Source organism: Xiphophorus couchianus, chromosome 21 (genome assembly GCF_001444195.1).
Source record: "Xiphophorus couchianus chromosome 21, X_couchianus-1.0, whole genome shotgun sequence".
NCBI classification, from domain to species: domain Eukaryota; kingdom Metazoa; phylum Chordata; class Actinopteri; order Cyprinodontiformes; family Poeciliidae; genus Xiphophorus; species Xiphophorus couchianus.
In genome coordinates this window covers 15871441-15891994 of record NC_040248.1, presented here as the reverse complement: position 1 = coordinate 15891994, position 20554 = coordinate 15871441, and the positions used below count along the sequence as shown (strand labels likewise).

At 37.5% G+C, this 20554-nt stretch overlaps 1 protein-coding gene across 4 annotated transcripts; it reads left to right on the top strand.

Annotated features, from left to right (window-relative positions):
- The first annotated feature begins 1190 nt into the window (after window positions 1–1190).
- On the top strand, window positions 1191–19470 carry tlcd4a (TLC domain containing 4a). Of its 4 annotated transcripts, none has more exons than XM_028005762.1 (7): window positions 1191–1287; window positions 6723–6892; window positions 8333–8422; window positions 9836–9894; window positions 10038–10132; window positions 15376–15449; window positions 16463–19470. In XM_028005762.1, the coding sequence occupies exons 1-7, from the start codon at window positions 1270–1272 to the stop codon at window positions 16779–16781; spliced, it is 825 nt and encodes a 274-aa protein (XP_027861563.1). In that variant the 5' UTR covers window positions 1191–1269; the 3' UTR covers window positions 16782–19470. The 4 variants fall into 4 exon arrangements, with proteins under 4 accessions (XP_027861563.1, XP_027861564.1, XP_027861565.1 ...); XM_028005763.1 differs by lacking the exon at window positions 1191–1287 and adding an exon at window positions 1780–2150; XM_028005764.1 differs by lacking the exon at window positions 1191–1287 and adding an exon at window positions 4528–4548.
- Window positions 19471–20554: the final 1084 nt, after the last annotated feature.

Sequence of the window (20554 nt, the reverse complement as noted above, 5' to 3'; positions counted from 1 at the left end):
AAAACAGACGGCTCAGTTTGCATGAAATTATAAAATTATTTATGTAGAAAAAAATTAATAAACGTAGCGTCACTGCTTACGTGATACGTCGTGTTGGTTGGCTAGTATACCCATGAATCCTTGCGCGAATATAATGCAAAAACGAGACACAATAAACGCAATTTTTGCAGGTGTGTCGCAGATACTATCTTTACAGCATAATAATCTCAAAGTCTGGACTTCAACAGAGAACACGTCACAAAAACGACAAAAAAGGAAACAAAACCGCCAGGAAAAAATAGTGACAAGAGTGTCTTATAAATACTGCATGTTGAGTGGAATGAGGCTGGTTGGTCCGATGGTAGTGGAGTTTCAAACGATTGTTTCAGTCAGTAACAGTTTCTCCTCTCCCTCTCACTGCCGATCTTGACTAGCCTTTTGTTTTTGGTTTTAATCTCCCCCAATACTTAAAGCTTACATAAGTTTTGTCAAATGTCCAACACCGCAGGCGATGTAAGCAAAATGTTTTGCTGATAACAATCTATGAGACTCGGTAAAATGGAAACATTTAAAATTATAGTACATCTAATGCATCTAATCTAATGCAAATAAAGTAATTAGAGTTTCAAAAGCGTCTTCAACAATGAACATCACAGAAAAGCTAGGGCATCAAGTGTCATGTCCACATTGATGATAATCAGTGATGGTTTCTGATATGGGTGACATGGGCAACCGCCCTGGGCGGCATCTCGTGGGGAGCTGATTGATCATATCCACTTAGACTTTAAACTGTTCTGAAAGCTGTGTAGCTTGGATTTGTTACATGCAATTCGTATTGGCTTCTGTTATTCTTTTACATGATTTAGTTCTACAATTACAATCCGAACACAAAAACTAAAGTATTCAATTTGAGCCTCAATATTACCAGTAAAACCAGAAAACAAAAACTATACCAAAACGTTTTACCACTCTTCTGAGGACTAAACTAGATTTTTGTGTGTGTTTTGTTGTAAAACGGGAGATGTTTTTGTGGTAACAAAAGGTGCCTGTTGTTTTGCTATTTCTATCAACATGCTGCCTTATCGCAGCCGACAAAACAAACCCGACAAACTTGTCTGTTTCTGACATAACCAACAAACTGAACACGTTGCGGTGTGTGTTATCTTCACAGTCAGCTACGTCGTTGCTCATGAAGCAAATGAATTATGTTCAACATGTTGAACATTCTGTTCTTTCAAGCATATTTAGTTGATAGTTAAAGCTATTCAATAGGGACGAAGAACAGAGCAAATGATCAGTCTGAAAAAGGTGAGCGGTTATTCTTATATCTATATATGCGTATATTCTAGGGGCGTATGTATTTTTATTATGTATGTTATGTATTTTTCTTTTGATTTATTGAAAGGCATTAAGACGCCCCCCTTTGGATCTCTTTGTAGTATTTTCTCATTTTCACCTGGTCAACTTGAATCTATCTATGCAACCTGTCCTACTGTTATTGTGGCCATTTAGCATTATGTGTTTTGAACTCATTTCACTAATCTTATTTATCGGTTGGGTAAATCAGATTTACCCAAGGGATAAATCTCATTTCATGTTTTACCGCGTCTTTATGGGATGTTCTTCCATTATTATTACGATTATATGAAGCCAGGGAAAGTCGACACTCCTTTATATAGTGCATGCGTCTTTAAGAGCTTGAATGAAACGAGAGTCCTGAGAAATAAGAGTCACCTCACACTCTCGTGCGACTGAAAACACACGCAAAAACTCCACCTCCCACCTCCTCATGTACAGCCCCTCCACCGCCACCCCCACCCAGCAGCACTTTCTGTAAGGTCGAGCGTCGAGCTGCGCGATCTGCACCTCTGCCGCAGCAGTTATGCACAGTTCCTGTCGGACAGGAGTCGCGTTAAACCCAGCAGAATCCGCCCCAGGCTCCGAGCTGCGTCCCCACCGGCTGGTGTCGTCGTTGCGGTTGTCGGTGGCGAACGCGGAGCGGGAGGCTGGCTGCTGCTGCCGTCTTCTCGCTTGTTTAAAATGAAACGACATGGCTGTGGCTGTGACTCAAGCAACATACGCGGTTCGGCGGGCGACTCCTGGAAACCATAAGCAGTCGTGAGCGCGAGGGGGGTGGAGGGGTGGGAAACCATCTGAATGAAAGACGCAAGGTGAGTCCGACCACCATGTTTCATATGGGCTACGTTATCTGTTTCCATGTTGCCTGTGTGGAAGATAAGCAGAGTCGCCAGTAGGCCGGTGATATTTCTCATCCTATGCCAGCATCTGGACGGGCACTGCGGTTGTGAACTGGCCTTGATTTAGCTCCTGTTTACGCCACCACTTTCGCGTCATAACCAAATCTGAACAGCTCTGTGACACCGTTTCTAACATGTTAGTTCCAAGCTGATCTACATACCAAGAGTTGTTTTCCTGGAACCACAATTTCCTCGTTAAAAGAGACGTTACGCAAGCGCGTTTTCCCAGCGCTTATAAGGAGATATAGGAGAGCAGAGTGGTATTCCTGGCAACGATATGATTCATTAATAGATATTTTTCAAGGAGCCTAATACATTGTTTTATTTTTCAGGTCAGTATTTGTTCCAGAAGGTACAAGCTGACAAAACTGAAGGAACGTGTTTGCAATTTGCGATTTGTGTATTTGCATGTTTATTTAAAAATAATAATTAACCACACTATAATCGTTTTGTTTTCTGCATGAAATTGTATCTACCTCTCCAATCACTTATTCTGAAGAAATCTAACAGGAAGTGTGTTACCAATTGTCTCGTTATGATTTCCTGATTGCATTTTAACACGTGGGTCATTTTCACTTTCAGTTCATTGCACCTATAATCAGCTGTTGTTATTTATTATCCAGCTTTGGCGCTTTATTTTTTCTCTCTGCACCCTAATGTTGACCTTTGCCACCAGTCACCCTTGGTAACAGGGTCTTGTGTTTCACTGGCAGGCCTCAAGCATGCACGTGTGTATGTAAAGCAACCCTCCTCACTTCACATTAAGCATACCAGATGGTGGCTTCTCTCAGATCTTGTAAAAGTTTAGACACGTTGCACCATGAAATGTTCAAATATATTAAATAATAAGGAGACCACACTTTAGAAATGGACTTAAGTCTGATAAGTTTTGTTACTTTTTGTTATTTTGTACCAAAGTGCACGTCTAGGTTCCTTAATGCTAAAACTCTCACAGCTAACGTGTGTTTATGATATTGCTGGAAGACTGGCTACATTTTTGTCTCTCATTTTGAAAAATGTCAATTGATATTTACTAACCTTCAGACTTATTTCAGATAAGTATGCTTTTCTACTTAATTTAAGAATTAAATAGCCCAGTAAAACCTGTGTTGAAGGAAAATAAGGGCAATGGCCTTTATGGACTTCTGTCCTTGGTATACATTGACAAGCCAGAGCACATATAGGGCCGCTAATTTTAGGTCTGTTTGAGTTCTGGAGAACATTGATCTAGAGGCAAGGGTTATGAGCACAGGATTCTCTGAAATACTTTTTCAGTAACTAGATTGTAAGTTGAAAGGTATGTGATAACAATATGCTCCAGTCCCCCCCCCCCCCCCCCTCCTCCCATACGCAGTAACAGACAAGTTAATATTTATATAGCAGCTTGTTAAACTGTCACTTCAGGTAAGCCATTATCAGGGTTTCCCCCAGAAAACTTGCAAAGCCCGGTGGTTGGGGTGCCGAGGCGGTCCACCGGCGACCCACCGTGTTTTTGTATTAAAAGATGTTAAGTTGACAGGAAATGTAAAATTACTACTAATTATATGTTATGGGAAATGCCAGTGAAATGCTATCTAAACCCACAACTAAAAATAACAAATCATAAAATACAATTAAAATGAATAACAATTATTTGCACTTCTGTTTAATCCAAACAGAAGTGCAAGTAAAGGGCTAGTAAAGCATGGCGGGCCGCCAGGCTTATAATACACTGGGGGAAATCCTGCATTATTATTGCTTTTTATTGTGACAATAAATGAAAAAAAAAGGTCTCACACAAGGTGGCTTAGCTTTAAAGATATAAAATATTCAGAGTTGAAGGAAATAAAATGTAGCTGTCATGCTCAGAAATAAAAAATTGTGATCTTATAATAAAACCCTGACCCTTTATCAATGTGAAGTGTGCTCTCTGTTTATAATTTATTTGGTGCACGATTACTCAAATTCATTCCTTACTCAAAGATTTACAGCTCATATGAAACGAACAAACACGTCCCATTCTTATTTTTGTACCAGGTCATCACAAGTATTTTAGAACTAATTTAAATGCAAACTTAACAAAGCTCACCCATTAAAATAGAGTTTTGTGGTTTTCATTAGAACGCAATTCACAGTGTCATAAATAGACAGTTTCACATCAGTGACATTTCATTCTTTAAAATTTCAACTCACAATGCACAACTTTCATTTCCAGGTTTAAAAAAGATGGGAAATCTGATATGGATGTGGAAGTACTGATGGTTTGCCATTAAATTTTTACAGATGACCTCAGCTCTCATAGTATGGATTGGCTTTCTGGCATCATAAGCAGGTCAGATTTCCGGGATACACTGAGCTCTGTTATTACGTGCAGTTTTATTTTGATACCACCTACCCCGAGATTTGGTGAAATTATTTAATAGTTTGTAAGTGAAATGCCACCAAATTACAATAACAAATTAATATCTGATCAGAGTGAATTAGAGTCGTTTTAGTATTGGGTGCATTTTAAACTATTGCACTATACAGCTAGACTCAGAGATAAAAACACACAAAGTGTTTCCTCCCCCGCCGCCACCATCTACATGCATAAAAACAGACTAAACGTCTCCTGTTCCAAATCAGAACAAAAATATTAAATGCCTGAAAAAAATGAATGAGACATTTATTTTATTCTATTATTTTCCTGAGCTGAAATTCAGAAATGTTGAAATTGATTAAGGTTTCCTTTTGGTTAAAAATATCTAAAGGTCAGAAGGTCACCCTCTTATCTGTTCAGTTATGTTCAAGTATAAATGCCATGGGAATTTCCAGCATCATGCTGCTCAGTAATTAATCATGTTCCATGGCCAGAGATACTGTATGTATACATGTTTTGGTGTGAAATGTGTGTATCAACAGTAGGAAAAAAACTAAAAGCTTTTGTGAAGAGGCTGACTGAAAGCTTGTTAAAAAAAAAAGTACACAGATTATATTTCACATAAGGCCACACAGAGAAACACCTTTTTTGTTTGGAGACATACTTTGTGGTGTGCTGAAAGAAAAACAAAGGTTCTGGTCATGCTGACTGTACTGAAAGAAAAAAGTGACAGCTAAAACCATATAGAGTCTTGTAAACTTTAGAAGTCTATCCAAATGGTTGAGAATCGGGGTGGCAGTGTCATGTTTTGGATGTGTTTTGCTGTACGAGGGAATGGTGCACTTCACAAAATAGATGGAATCACATACAAAGAAATTTTTGTGGCAATATGGAAGTAACGAAGGAGTCGCATCACAATCTCTAATCTGAGTCCCATCAAAAATTTGTAGGCAAAATGTCAACCAAGCAAACCATTGTGACAAATTTGTGGAAAGATACCCAAAATATTTGATCCACACTATATACAATTCTTAAGCTGAAAAAGGTTTTAAAATATGTCTAAAAAAATTTTGGGTTTTTTTCTCTCATTATTGTTCGCAGGTAGAGATAATTTTGGTAGGCCTAGCAGACCTAAAGTAGAACATATTTACTCTAATTTGAAGTCAGAATAAGAGCACGGTGTATTTCGGTATCAGTTCAAATGTGACTCTGATATTAGTTCCATCAGACATCTCTTTGTACGAATATGCTTAACATACCTGCGGCTGAAGCATTCAACCAGCCACAGGATAGGCACTTTGCTTTCAGTGGTGTTATTGATACATGGTGCAATCCTCCATCAGCCTCTGTTGTAATATTGTGGCAGCAATTCAAAGAGCAAAACTGACTACACTTGAGCCCTTGCCTGTGGACATGTCATGCCTTCTCCGAGGTTATCATTCAGAGCACAAGCGTCTCATAGTGACTCAGTGACTTTCACAGACTCTGACAGTGAATGAGGCCAGATTCGAGAGCCACATTTTCACCAGCAGCAGCTCCATCTGCAGCTTTTGAGAACATTTCAGTGACATGTTGAGTGCAGGCCATGTGTCAGTACATGCACAGCAGGCTGTATCTGTTTTCCCTTCTGTGCTGACAGTTTGTCCCCGACCCCCATTTTTTTTTTTTTTTTTTTTTTTTTTTACACCACTCTGGTGTCTGTTGTTAATGGTGTTAAACAAAGCCTTGAATGATCAAATTGTTTATAATCTATAGATGTTGTTACAACTTTATCTTAAAGACTTAATACTAAATAGGTTTAAGGAAAAGTCAGTGAGTTATAAGTGCATGATACTGTGTGTTCTAACTTATTACCATCGTAATAATAATTATGTAATATGTATAGAGATATGTGAAAGTGTTCGCTTTTTCTTTGAAGACAGAGTCTGCTGTGAAGTGCTATGGTGGAACTGTACTACTTGCAAGTCATTTATGCTGTTATGTAACAGATGCTACTGTCGTAAAAGAATAGGTCATTGAAATGAGTCCAAGGTGAATAAAAAGTATCTTTTTAAATTAGATCTAGGTTTTATCACTGTTTATGATGTCCTGGTAACTACCTTTTTTAATTTTTTTTAATCCTGATTCCTTTCTTTGTCCTTCCACAGTGGGGTTGGGTGGCCATGGACCCATTCAGCCAGCTTATCCTCACCATCTCGGTGACCAGCTTCCTCACCTTCCAGTGGCTGTTCCACAGAGTCAGCCCCTGGATGTCCATGCGCATCAGCCGTGGCTTCTTGGGCCTCACTGACAAGCAGAAGGTGGAGTGGAACTCAAGGTGACCTGAGATTAATTCACGTCTGTTGTGACTGTGTGAGGTGTTTTTGTCCACATCCCAGTTTCGCAGCGGAGACAGTAATATTGCTCTTTGCATTCATGCTGGCCAGAAGGAGGTGTGTGTACACTAGATCCAAAAGATATGAGTTGACATTCAGCCCACAGATTCCCTGCGACACCAGTATCTGACTCATACATTTGATTTTCTGTGTGTTTGTTGTGCAGTGTTTCTGCATCTCACTCTTTCAGACTGCTAGAAGCATTTAAATTGTGATGTTTTTTGGGGGTGTGGTGTGGGTGGGTTGGTTTGTGTTGCACATTTCTAAAGTTGTGTTTGACTACTTTAACCATTTTTCAAAAAGGAAATTATCCCTTTTGCATCTATTTTTCATACAGTACCCTGCCAAAGTACTCATACTCTTTAAACTTTTCCCAGTTTGTTATGATACAACAAACTGTGACACACTTTAGACTAATGCAAATAAAAGTATGGGATATATGGGTTTCAAAACTTTTAGTAATAACAATTTTAAAACTTTGTACAAGTCAATTATTTAAACATGGAATGGGTTTGGCACAACAGCAAATGTGGAGGAACTGCCAAAATATGTCAAAGTATGCCATTGAACACTTCATCTCCACTATGAAACACAGTGGGGGCAGCACCATCTTCTTGTGTTAGTAAACCACAATTTTCAGCCCTTTTCAGTTTACAATCATTTTCATCATAATAGTAATTGTTTGATTTATTTACTGTTTTTAAATGAAAAAGGAAATGGCTAAAACGTAGCTTCAGTGTGCAAAATGATATGTGATGGTAAGTTCACAGCTAGACCAAAGATTGTGGTGTGACTGTGTTTTGAAGAGCTGTGAGATGAATGCCTCGCAATACTCGCCTCAAAAGCTTGATCAGTTTGAGCCTCATTTTTACATTTCTTTTCATCCGCAGTTTATTACTCATGAGAGCTCTTTATAAATTGAATCAACCTTGTGGGCGATGAGCAAATGAAACGTAATGATTAGTTGGTGATGAATCCCAGCTTTGGGGATCCCTGTAGAAATCCCCTACTTTACAGATTCAAATTGAGCAGTCTTTCAGTGAAAGTTGCTGTCTTTCCGTCTCACTGACTGCTGAGACGGAAACTGTCTGGCAACGTGGATGAATCCCTGGGACTCAGTGTCACTCTGGCCGACCCTTCAGCAGTATTTAATCTTTCAGTCTAATTGGTTTGAGTCAGTGTGCAACCATGACAAGCAATTAGTTGATCCACCATGAACACTAAAAACTCCCCTTTCAAAAACCAAAGAACAGCAGAAAGGCGAATTTACTAAATGAAAGGTCTTCATGTGCTACTTCTTTTTAAGGTCCTTGACATAACCAAATTTTCTTTTGACAAGGAAAAGATTTGAATGTTGGTGTGTATTTCATATCCCCCCTCAGGACTGTGTCAACGTTCCATGCACTGTTGGTGGGAATCTTCTGTCTCTGCATCTTGTTCTTCGATGATGCCGTCAACGAAGATCCAGTCTGGTGAGATGGCAGATCTCATGTTTCTAACAGTGTATTAGCAAGATTTTTGTTCTTTTTTTTTCTTTGACAAATAGGACAAAGAAATGTAATTGCAGGGACACTAGGTCTACTAGACTTTGAACTTAATGTTCAAAGTCTAGTAATCAGTATTTGCAACTGATAACCCACACAATTATGGTGTGGGTGTAGGGTTTAAGATCACCAAAATGTTTGGAAGTCAGTACCTCATTTTGACTCCTTCCAAAACCATAGAGATGCAGATAAATGCATAGTTTGTTAAACTAATCGATTGCCTCCTTTATAGTAAAACATAAACAAAGCCCAGATTGTATGTGAAATGTGTATAAAATAAGGTAAATAAACAACTAAATTCTCATTGCAAAGATCTGATTCTTATCAAAGTTCTATAAAAGGAACGCTACTCTACCAGATTAGCTGTCAGCCAGATTAGCATGTCACAACCTGTTTGACATTTTATAGCCATTAGTTCTGAGGCACACCGTGCCATGATCTGTTTGAGTGCATAGGTCAACAAAGGCTGGAGGATTTTTTGAGGGCAGCTCAATGCTGTTGGATGAGCCTGAGCATATTAACCGAATTGTGACCTTTATTTGCTGCTTGTTGACGATGAAGGCGAACAAGCTCTGAGTTCCCTGCATTACATGACGCAATTACAGTTTGATTGAAGAAGCAATTGCCGTCCTTCTATGTCATTTAGCAAATCACACCGGGCCTGGCCCCCTAAGAAGTTCAAGAGCACCAGTAATACTGGTCCATCTGTTTAAACTCAAATGACAAATGTATTGTAGATTTTGTTGGGAATAACTGAAGTTTATTTGTTTTATAAAACAGTCGACCAAAGTAAAATCCAGTTGATCCATCTCAGCCTCATAGAAGGCCCACATGTCATGGTTGGGTCAAAAGCTTTACACTCTTTTTGGTGTGTCATTAAGTTAGCCAACTTCAAAAACGTATTATTTTACTGCCTTGCTGCCACGTTGGAGTTGTCTAATCAAGGACATAATTCCAGGATGATACTTTAGCAAAATATATATTCCCATGTTTAAGGTCATCAGTCAGAAAAAACAGCATTTAAAATGACCAAGAAACAACAATGTTGAGTTATAAGCCTTTTGTAATTTTGAAACCCTTCAAGAAATGTATATGACTAATTTAAGTTAAAACACAATTTTATGTGTTGTTGTCTAACATGTAGCTAGTGAACGTTAGTTGCTAATGTGTATTAGCTACTAGATTTAAACTGGTTTGAACTTGCTCGAAGTTCTTTGCATTTGCCATTTTGCAAATTATTAAGAATTTTGCTGTCATTATGATGTGTCTAAAAATATGCTAGACGAAAGGCGACATTTGGAAATGTAAATTCTTAAATCCAGTGTGTCTTTGTGTTATTAGGGGGGATCCTACACTGGTGAAGACTAATGTTGCAATCACAACAGGCTACCTCATATCAGGTAAAAGAAAAACGTGTATTTGTAGTATTGGAAACCATTTAGTTTTTACAAAAAAAAAATACATTTTTGGTTGTATATTATTTAATTAACAGCAGCTTTAAATTTGCTATCACGGTAATGTACCTTTTGTGTTTGTTTTTCAGATCTGCTGCTTATATTTTACTATTGGAAGGCGATAGGGGACAAGTTTTTTGTAGTTCACCATCTGACAGCACTGTATGCTTACTACTATGTACTGGTGAGTGCCCTATTGTCCAATAGCAGAATGTGCAGGCAAGATGGGAAGGAGACAACCAAGGGTGTACAGCTGTGTACCATTTAACTGGGTGGTAGAGCTAATAACATCAACACAAATTAGGTATCTGCAATATTTCCCCATACAGCATTGTGTCTTATACATTGTAAGTATAATGAGAGTGATTATTATCTTTGCAACTGATAAATCCGCAAAGAAAAAATCTGAAACTTTTTAAACTACTGACTGCTTTTACTGTGAATTTAACAAAAATAAAGATATCCTGCAAGTAAGTGAGAATAATCAATTTGTCAATGTTTGACTTCTCAAGACAATGTGTCCTGCTTGCATAGCAGCCCAGTTTGTAACAATCTTAGCTTCTCAGTTTATTCAGTTCAGTTTATTTATGGACAAAAAAAATATCAACAGCAAAGCACATCTCAGGTCATGTCAAATTCAGTCCAGATTATTTCAGCTCTATTAGCACTACACTCATAACAAGAGCGATTATTTTCATGGTGAATAACCTTCATTATAAATATTTACGCTTTCATCAATGACACTGTAACTGTTGGTATTTGGTGTGTCAATTACTAAGCCCATCCAGCCTTCATTAGCACTGCTGTTCACTCTTGGTGCAGTCTGAAACCCTCTAGGTCGACAGGGTCTGACGCATAATTACAGGAAATGGATGACTATGGTAATTTTTGCATGGAATGCTCCGTGATGTTACTGGCTGATGCCTCTTTTCCCCTCTTCCTAATCCTCCTCCCCTCTCACACTTTGCCTTTACAATTTCTGTGCCCTTCTGTTTTGCTTTACTGACCCCTTCTGGCGGTTTTGATGTCAGATGAACTTTCCTGAGCTTAAAACAGATGAAGGCTGATCTGTACTCACTGTGTGCATGCTGGCAGCTCTGACCATCCTACGCAGGCAGGGTCCCTTTTTCCTGTTCCTGTGCATGCCAGCAAGCTGTATTCAACTTTCTTAATTACTCACCTGCTTATGTACGATACCTTATGCCTGTCTGTTTTCTGTGCCAGAGTCTAGTTCTCCTTTGTACTTCTTCTACTTATCGCTCTCTGAGATAGTTAGATCTCTTCACAGAAACAATGGTGGATGGATTTATTCAGGTTTAAGATGCTTTTGAAAGCATTAAATACTTTTTAATGTTTTCAACAGCCAGTTTTTGCTTCTCTTTAAGCACAGTTACAGTTTAGGTTGCTCCAGAACAGGAAAAGGTATGAATTTGTTTAAGGCAAAAATGGCAGGACATACAGCGTGCATTGCTCTGCTTTTGAGTCTTGATGCAACTTTTAAACAAGGATCCAAGCTTTATGTTGCTGCAAATGTAGATTGTAACAGGTCTCTACTCTTTCATTTTTGTTTTAATACATTAGGTTTTCTGTTTTAGCTTCTCTTGGCATCAGAGCACCTCTTCCTGTTACGATGAAAAGTAAAAGAAAAAAAGTTGCCCTCAAAGTTAAACGGAATGTAAATTCATTTTTCATCGGCAGAAACAGAGCAAGCACCTGTATTTAAAAAGTACTATAATGAGATTAAGTTGGCCATACTGTCACTGGACACTCATCGCTGTATTCTCAGGTTACATCTAAACTGCTGAAGGAAAGCTTTACATTTGGCAATACCAATGATAATAATAATTATAAAAAGTCAAGAGTAATTTGCACTAGAGTTTTGTAGCCATCCGGCATTTATTGTAAACGTTAAAGCACAATTGGCTAATCCTCTATGTCATTTTCATTTGATTTAATTGTGTTCTAAGTCAGATCTGTCACATGTTGTCACGGTCTCATTAGTTAATATGTTTAATGTGTTTATGTTGTTCAAGCCAAAAATTCCCAAACTGAACATTTTAATGCGAAACTTCAGCTGAAGTTAGCACGTCTTTCCAAGTCAAAGCAAGTGTAGTTTTGATCTTGTTGCAATGTTTTTATTATGTATCAGTCAGTCTCAAATGGCTTGACCTGAATGTTGTTCAAGTCATTTATTTCATTTGTCTGACCGTAGCCTAATCTGTGTTTTGTGTGTGTGTTTCAACTGTCAAACAAAGCCTAATCAATATCTAGTCGACAGTCGATGCATGCTCTCTTCTCAGTGTCGTAAGTGTTCCTTCTTTGCTTCCAGTTTACTCTTGCTTTGTTTTCCTTCTAATATATCTGTCTGTCTCTGTGTCCTTTGCTGATTTTAACAAGAGCGGCCCCTCTTCAAACCTCACATGCAAAAGCTACCAAAACACTGAAGTTGGCTTGGGTCATCTTTGTTCATGCAAAAACTACCAGGCGGTTATGTGTCATTTAGTAAACACAGAGCAGGCCACGATCTAGATGGGGACTACTTTATTCCTGTCTTGTCTGCTGTTATTGCTGTTGTGTTGCACTGAGCAGATATGATGCCCAGTCACAGTATGGACTTACCAGTTCCTAGGGGTACTAGCATGCTCATGCTAGGTGGATGACTTGAAATATACATAAAATGCAATGCAAATGTGCCCTCTAAGTAACACATAGTAAGTATGTTTCAATCACCAACTTCCGTTTCAGCTACCATGGTAAGTATTTGACCACATACTTGTGAAAGTCGTGGTAGCCTTTGAATTTTTGCTTTTGTCACATCTCAGCAACAAACTTCAGAATATTTCATTTGGATTTTATTCGATAATCCACACAAAAATACTGTGGCGTAAAATTGAAGGAAATGAGTTATAAGCCATGGTTTTCAAAAGTCAGAGGAAGTCCTGAATACATATGTACGCCACACTTTCTAGATTATTAATAATGAAAAATATCAAAACTCTTCCCTTTCATTTGCTACTACGTGCTGGCCCATCATAAAATCCTAATAATTAGTATTTTTTCTGCTATGGATAACATAGCATAAGTAAGTAAAAACACAGCAAATAAGCTTTGCTGTACCATCTCCATGGTGAAATAGGGTTATGGCTTCATCATGCTGTGGGAATGCTTTTGTCTAACAGGGACAGAGAATCAGAGAGTAGAGGCTGCAGGAATTCACCTTCCAACATGACAGCAACCCTAACAACCTGAGCTGTTTTGTGCATTTTGTATCCAAAAAAGGGAGCTGATTCAGTTGGACATTTGTTTTAGGATACCATTTTAAATGAGAAATTTATTTTATGTATTGTTGAATAGGAAACATGCTGGGTAAAGCACAACATGTTTATTTTTTGGTTTCATTCTAATTTCATACTAAGTAGGCTACAAATACTAGTAGCCCTACTAATATTTGTATTTATCTTACTAAACTAAGATAAATACAACAAAGGTTTTCTTCTATTAAATAAAGTGTCTGAGACATTTTTCACACCTAAAATACAGGGGTTTTTTTAACCATGTTTAATTCAATTTCATGTTTATTTTTTAATTTCAAAGTGCAAACTTAAATCCAATGTTTAAAGACTTGCAAATTTATGTTTAAAGTTGCTTTCCATCCACTCTGTCTGAGTTTGAACGATTTTGCTGGAAATGTGCAAAAAATGCCAGTCTCTTGCTGTGCAAAGCTTTTGGAGGCATTCCCTACAAAAGCTGTAAGACAAAAAAGTGGCTCTCCAATGTATTTCCTCAGACTGCCTGAATACATGTGCAGGCCACACTTTTTAGATTTCTAATAGTGAAAAATATCAAAAACCATGTGTAATTTATCTTCCCTTGCATGTGTTGGCCTGTCCCATAAAATCCCATTAAAATAAATCGAAGTTTGTGGTTCTAATATGACAAAGTGTAAAACATAAAAGTTAGATGGATATGAATACTTTTGCAGTACGCTATAAAAGTCAATCTGGCAGATAACATTAATAAATGTTTTCTTTTTGGGTGTTCATGTTGAAACTGACTAGTGTGTTTTTTATTGTTTTAGTCTTTGTTTTGCTGCACCTTAACACTCTCTTTAACTTACGGTCTCAATTAGATCAGTCAGGGCTTGTTGTTCCAGGAGTTACTTGCCACATCTGTTCTCATCCATGAGCATCGTTCAGCCAGAACTTAATATTGAAAATGGTGTATTTTTAGCATCATTGTTTCAGGAGAAGTGTTCCAGACTGTACATCTAATTAGCACGGATTAGACTGGCCTCTAAATATAATGCAACTTATTCTGCATGGCTTTTGATTGCTCCCTCACTAGTGGCTGGCTCAGTGTTTGTATTTATGTAAAAGACATCTATCATTACCCGTGTTGATATCTTTTCACTGTGGCACTGTTTTGATTTTTGATTGGTATGAATGAAATTTAGAATGTTTGTGCAGCGTTCAGTTAATCTATGTGCAAAAATGCTCAATTTTTTCAGCATTTTTTTTTTTTTTGTTGCATCTTTCCTCTTGTGTTTACAGGTTTTCAGAGGCTACTCGATCACAATTTGGTCGCTGATTAACTGTAATATTTGGAAACCCTGTGTGAGGCAAGACATTTTATTGCCTCAGTAGAAGTGATGCCAAGGTTTCCTGGTGAATCTGCCCTTTGTGTCTTGCTCCTGTATGACGCTTCTGTTTGTGGAGGCTGTCTTGTCATCACTTTTCCAGTTGATTAACATTTTACTCCAGCAAAGGTTATCAAAAGCCTTATTGGCTTAAATCTCCTAGAGTAGTCAAATCTCATGATGAATAAAATAGTTTTTATTTACTTACACCATGTAGAATTTGCTGCCAAAAGAATAGGCTTCTTCGTTTTACAGATTTAAAAAATGTCTTTATTTACCTAATATGTGTTACTGTCAGCTTCGTATAGTGTAGTTCTATTTCTCCAGTACATATGTCATGTTTTCTTCCTTCAGACTGATATGTAATATGAAAGACTTCTTCAGTAAATAAAGAAGAACCTTTATGCATGAGAATTAAAGATGACAGTCTAATTTTGGCTTGCCAAGATTAAGAAAATATCTTGGGCCCTGAGGGGAAGCCTATTTATAAATCAGCCAGATGGATCTTTTTTTCTTTTTTTTTTTTTTTTTTTAGCTTTTTAGTGTGAGTTTTCCATGCAATAGCAGTATTTTTCATCTGTTTTGTGGACATTAAAATTTGCGCATATGTTCAAACCGGGTATTTCTCAAGCGTTTACTCACATTTATCCTTTGACGACTTCTCAGATTAATGGTATTTGTGTGGAGGAAGTCATGCATGGGCTTTATGGCTGCTGATCCAAGTGATTCCATGTTTCGTGTTTGTACCTTTCACGTTTTGTTATCTTCTTGTGCCTACCTTGTTTTTCCAGGGCGAAGGAATGTTGCCTTATTTTGCTAACTTCCGTCTGCTTGCTGAGTTTTCCACACCATGTGTGAACCAGCGGTATGTATTCGCTCACTTTTACACCTGGTTTCTCAGGCCATTCCATTTTTCACAGTTGTTCATTTTATACTTGCTATTATTTCTGGAATATACGAAACAAACTGTGCAATTAGAGGCTTGTACTATTTGATTTTCAAGCTATAAGTTTGATGCTTAAAAAAATAAAAACAATACTTAAGACACCAATCTTCCATAATGTAGATTTATGTGTTTGTATTTCTACATGAAAGGTGGAATTCAGCACAGGTGAAAGTGAAAAATTAATTCATTTGAAATAAAAATAAGAACTGTGCTACTGTGGCCCAAAATTTATTTATATTTTTTCTTACTGATATTCCCATTATGTGAGACCCACAGTCTTCTGAACACAAAGATTCAGGCAAATTTAATTTCAAAATTCTTTTCTAAAACTCTTTCTTTCATTTTAAGAATTGTATATATTAATGTTGTAACTCATTTTGTTGTATTTAAGTCAGGATCCATCTTATCTAACTCACCTTATCTGTACTTATAAGGTAGTTTGTAATATTGTTGGAAATTAAAGTATAATACTGTTATTAATTTGCTTCATTTTCACTGAAATGCCTAAATTCTTGTTTATGTCTCGTATATAATTTCATCATGTAATTTACTTGCTTACATCACCAACTACAATGGAGTGTTAAGTGTTAAAACCCTTTGCCAGGTTTCAATTTCAATCACTTCACTTTTAAAAATATTGAATGCTCACTTTGTTTCCATTTTTATTCATGTACTGGCCTTACTGAAAAGAGATTATTATTTACATAAAGAATTTTTGAAGTCTCACCTATAATTTTTTTTTTCAGTCAAAGCTGTAATAATTCTCGATCAAAAGAGTTTTTTGACTCTCTTGACTTTTCACAGTTGTATTGTGTAAACTAGAAATGTTTCCTTGGTGACTGCACGGAGAATTAAAAATAATCACACATTTTAATATTTCCATTTCTTCTCCCCGCCACTCGCCATTCTCATAAAAATGTGTTTCGTTTCAGTTGGTTCTTTGAGGTACTAGGATATCCCAAGTCGTCCCGGCCCAATATGGCAAACGGCGTCGCCATGGCAGTTGTCTTTTTCATGGTCCGCATCGCCGTTATGCCGGTCTACTACAGCCGCATGTACGCGGTGTACGGCACCGAGGCCTTCTACCTGGTGCCCTGGGGGGGCCGCGTGGCCTGGATCTGCTCCAGTATCTGTTTGGACATCATGAACATCATGTGGATGCACAAGATTGCACGCGGCTGCTATAAGGTGCTGCGATCCGCGCGCCAGAGCAAAGCTGTGGCACCTCAGGAGAACGGGAAGACGGACTAACAGAACCAGGATGTCAGCGGAGTGAAAACACCGCAACAAAAGAGACAATTCTCTCGATGCACTGCCAGTAGCGGTTTGGACCCTCAGGTTGATACCGTGGCAGCAGAGCAGGACTTAACCCTGCAGGACCGAATGTAATGAGTTTTTTTCTTCTTCTTCTTCTTTTTGAAGAGGGGGGAAGCAGAGAGCCTCCGAGATGTTTAAATGGACCAGTGAAGTGGTCGTACCTAAGCCATGATTAAGACTTTCAAGCAATACTTTATGTGCATGGCCAATTTATTTCTCATGAGCAGTACTGAACAGCTCCTCCGTGAACAAAAAAGGACTGTTAGCCCAACTACAAATTGTCAAAAAGTATGTCATTTTTTTCACGCTTCTTACTCAACAGAAGGTTCTGTTTTGTTTTAATACTGCTGTTCGAGCGGCACACAGAAAACAAGGAAACGTGAGTTAACATTCATGAATAAGCCAGGATTTGAGGTGGTTCGGTTGCTCAACGATGACGGTCAGTGCCATAGGTTCGTTGCAGGATGCCTGTCGAAGAAGGTTAAGACGCAAACTGAATGAGCTGCGTTCGCAGAGAGGGGTAGAAATGCATTTCATCTCTCCTCTTGGTTACCTTCGCAGGGGTATTAAAAGCTTGGTTGGAAGGGCATTTGTTCGTAGTTTTATTTGTTTTGTCTTGCTGGTGTCAGGGCAAATTAGTTTTATAAAATCTATAACCTTGACTGCTATGTGATAGAACAAAAAAATGATTTGTAAAGCACTTTTTGTAAGGCTTAAGCGGATGGTTGCGTTTTGCGATTCAAGGTTAGAAATGGAAAATTCTGAGGTCACACTGATCTGTTTAGCCAAATGATGCATGAAAGCCACCTGATATTACTCAAAATGAAAGGGAGAGTATTGCACTGCTTAAATAAACGGTTTTAAAACTATTTTTTGGCACTTTTTTTTTGCATTCAGTTCATCACTTTAAGAAATACTTGTATAATTGTGAGACTGATCCAATAGAGAGCTGGTATGGAATTGGTTTGGATGATTTTAAAAATCAAGATATTATAAGAGTATATAATTAGCTTTTTTTTTTTTTTTTTTACATAATGATATTTTAAAATTCAGGTTAAAAAAAACTCAACAAATGATTTGATCATCTTGTTACATCATTTTATTTGTATGTAATAAGGAAGTTTGTAATCTGTTTCATACAGGAGAAGCTTTAAATTGTTTTGACAGAGAGATTCAGATTCAAGGTATTTTTGATTTCTACTTGTGCTTTTTTTCCCCCTGATCCAAGATTGTTTGCTTTTTAATGCACAAAAAAATATGAAAAAAATATTGGGGAGAATTTAGATTTAACTGTAATAATTTTGCTAAAAAAAAAAGTTTGATGCTGAGAGAAGATTAGGAGCATTCCGTGAGTGTAATGTGTTGTCGGTTTATATAAAGGTTTCAGCCCACTTGTGATTTTCAGTACATACTTGAAATTTTGTGAGCTGTACAGAAAAAAGCTCCCTTCAGATTTTTATTTAGGCAGAGGTAAAGATTGTTACATATTTTTTACGTATGCCTTGCTGTTCTCAGTGTTCAATTTTGTTGCCTTTGTAGAACAACCTATGACTGCACGGTGGATATTTTCTGACACTCATCACAAAAACAGCAAACGTTCCCAGTCTGATTCCCCTCTAATGTGATTGCTTCGCCTTTTTTGTATTGTTTTTTTTTTTTTCTTCGAAAGCTACGAATGGCAGAGCTTCTGTTTAGTTGAGTTTTCTTACTTCATTTTTTTTTTGTATGTATGTATGTATGTGGAGTTCTTTTATTTTCCTCCTGAGATTCCTTCTCATCGCGTTTTTTTAAATAACAGCATGAAATGCTTACGCTGTTTGTTCATTGCTGGCAAAGTGCTCGGACGAATTTTGGCAGTGGCGAATGTGCCGCATGTCAACTTCAGGTGAATAATCATTAAAAGGAAGAATGTGTTGACTGCTGACTTATCAGTTGGATTCAGTGGAAACAGCAGCAGGCTCTTTCTGAATGGAAACAGGGTGAACTTAACGTGCAAGCTCCTGTACGCTCAGTATGGCCGTCTTCATGCACCTTCTGTAACTGCATGTGGGGTTTTGTTGTTTTTTTTTTGCATGGGGACTGCATTGTAAACAAATTAGCATATACATTTGTGAAGACCAGCTTTGCTCTCTTTTCTTACGACATGTAGATAATGTTTACTTAAACTTTACTCTTGTACTGTGCCACAAAATGTAGTCCACAGGAAATGATGATTAACGACGTGATGCTAACATGAACAAGCAGATATTTAGACTAGCATCCAGCACAGAAATATACAGTAAGGGAATACTTGAATACTAATCAGCACAGTTTATAACAATCTGGGCAGTGCAAAATAAACACGAATCTTACAACCATCCTGCATTATATGTGTTGCATTGTTTTTTGTTTTTTTTAATGTTATTCCAACTGGAGTTGACATAATAGGAAGGGGGTGCATTTTAAACAGAAGCTGTTGCTTCTAGCAGCTGTGTTTTGTTGGTGTTTCTGTCTTCAATGCCTTTTGAGGAAACGTGTCGGAGTAGTTGGAGTGTTTTGTGACATTCTGTGAATGTACTGGCGATAGAAATTTGTCAAATCACATTTTCAGTTCTTCTTGAAAATAAAAACCAAATTAACTTGTGATGTGTCTTATTTAGTGGAACTACTTTTGGCAAGCATGGGTTACCCACTGAAGAGCAAGACCTTTATGACATGATGTTTTACTAACATAACTGTTCTCCAAGATATTCCCACGTGTCTTTTGCAAACATGTTTATTAACAACTTGTAATGTCCTTGGCTAACATAACAATGTCTCCAAGTTTTGTTTTTCATACTTGTAATATATGCGTGTTAGGTAAGTGGTATTTTATTTTAGAATTTTGCAGACTGTCGCAGCAGAAATTGGTAGATAAAGTGGAGATTTTGCTTACCAGTGAAAGCTCAATTCTCATCAGGTTATGTCATATTCTAGTCACTAGAGGGCAGTGATGTACATTATTTATGACTCAGTCGCGATTGAAAATCATAATCTTAAATCATTTAGAGAATGAAACACTTGTTTAAAAACTTCTTAATAACAAAATGTTTTTCTTTTTCATCTCATGTAACCTTGTTCGCAGAGTACGCTTTCCTTTCAACCTCTCTCAAATTGGTGGGAAACTTCTAAAACATTTCTAAGTGACTTTCATGCTGTAAAGGTGTAGACAAAAGTGTCCATATGTCTGTATGGGTATTCACACATACAGACATATACAGTCCTTAATGAGATACGGAATATCACAGATGTGGTGCTCAATATGTCATAATGTGATCGTTGTTTACATGCAGAGATTATGGGTAAACAACTGATGCAAACAAACCACTCAGAAATTGAGAAACATCACTGATATCTATCATTTTGGAAAGGGTAGCAGCCATTTCTAAGGTTATCTATCTATCTATCTATCTATCTATCTATCTATCTATCTATCTATCTATCTATCTATCTATCTATCTATCTATCTATCTATCTTATTGCAAAAGTACCTTACAATATATTATTTGCACATAGACTGAACTGTCACCATAAGTCATACATTTATTTCCTTCCTAATCCTGAGCCAAAACCCTAAAGATTCAGACTGTGCCTGATAATCATATGCGGTGTTCCAGTCTTTGGATCACTCCACGGCATTCAAAGAACCTAGTCACACAAGATGGACTTTACGTGGGTGATATGGAAAA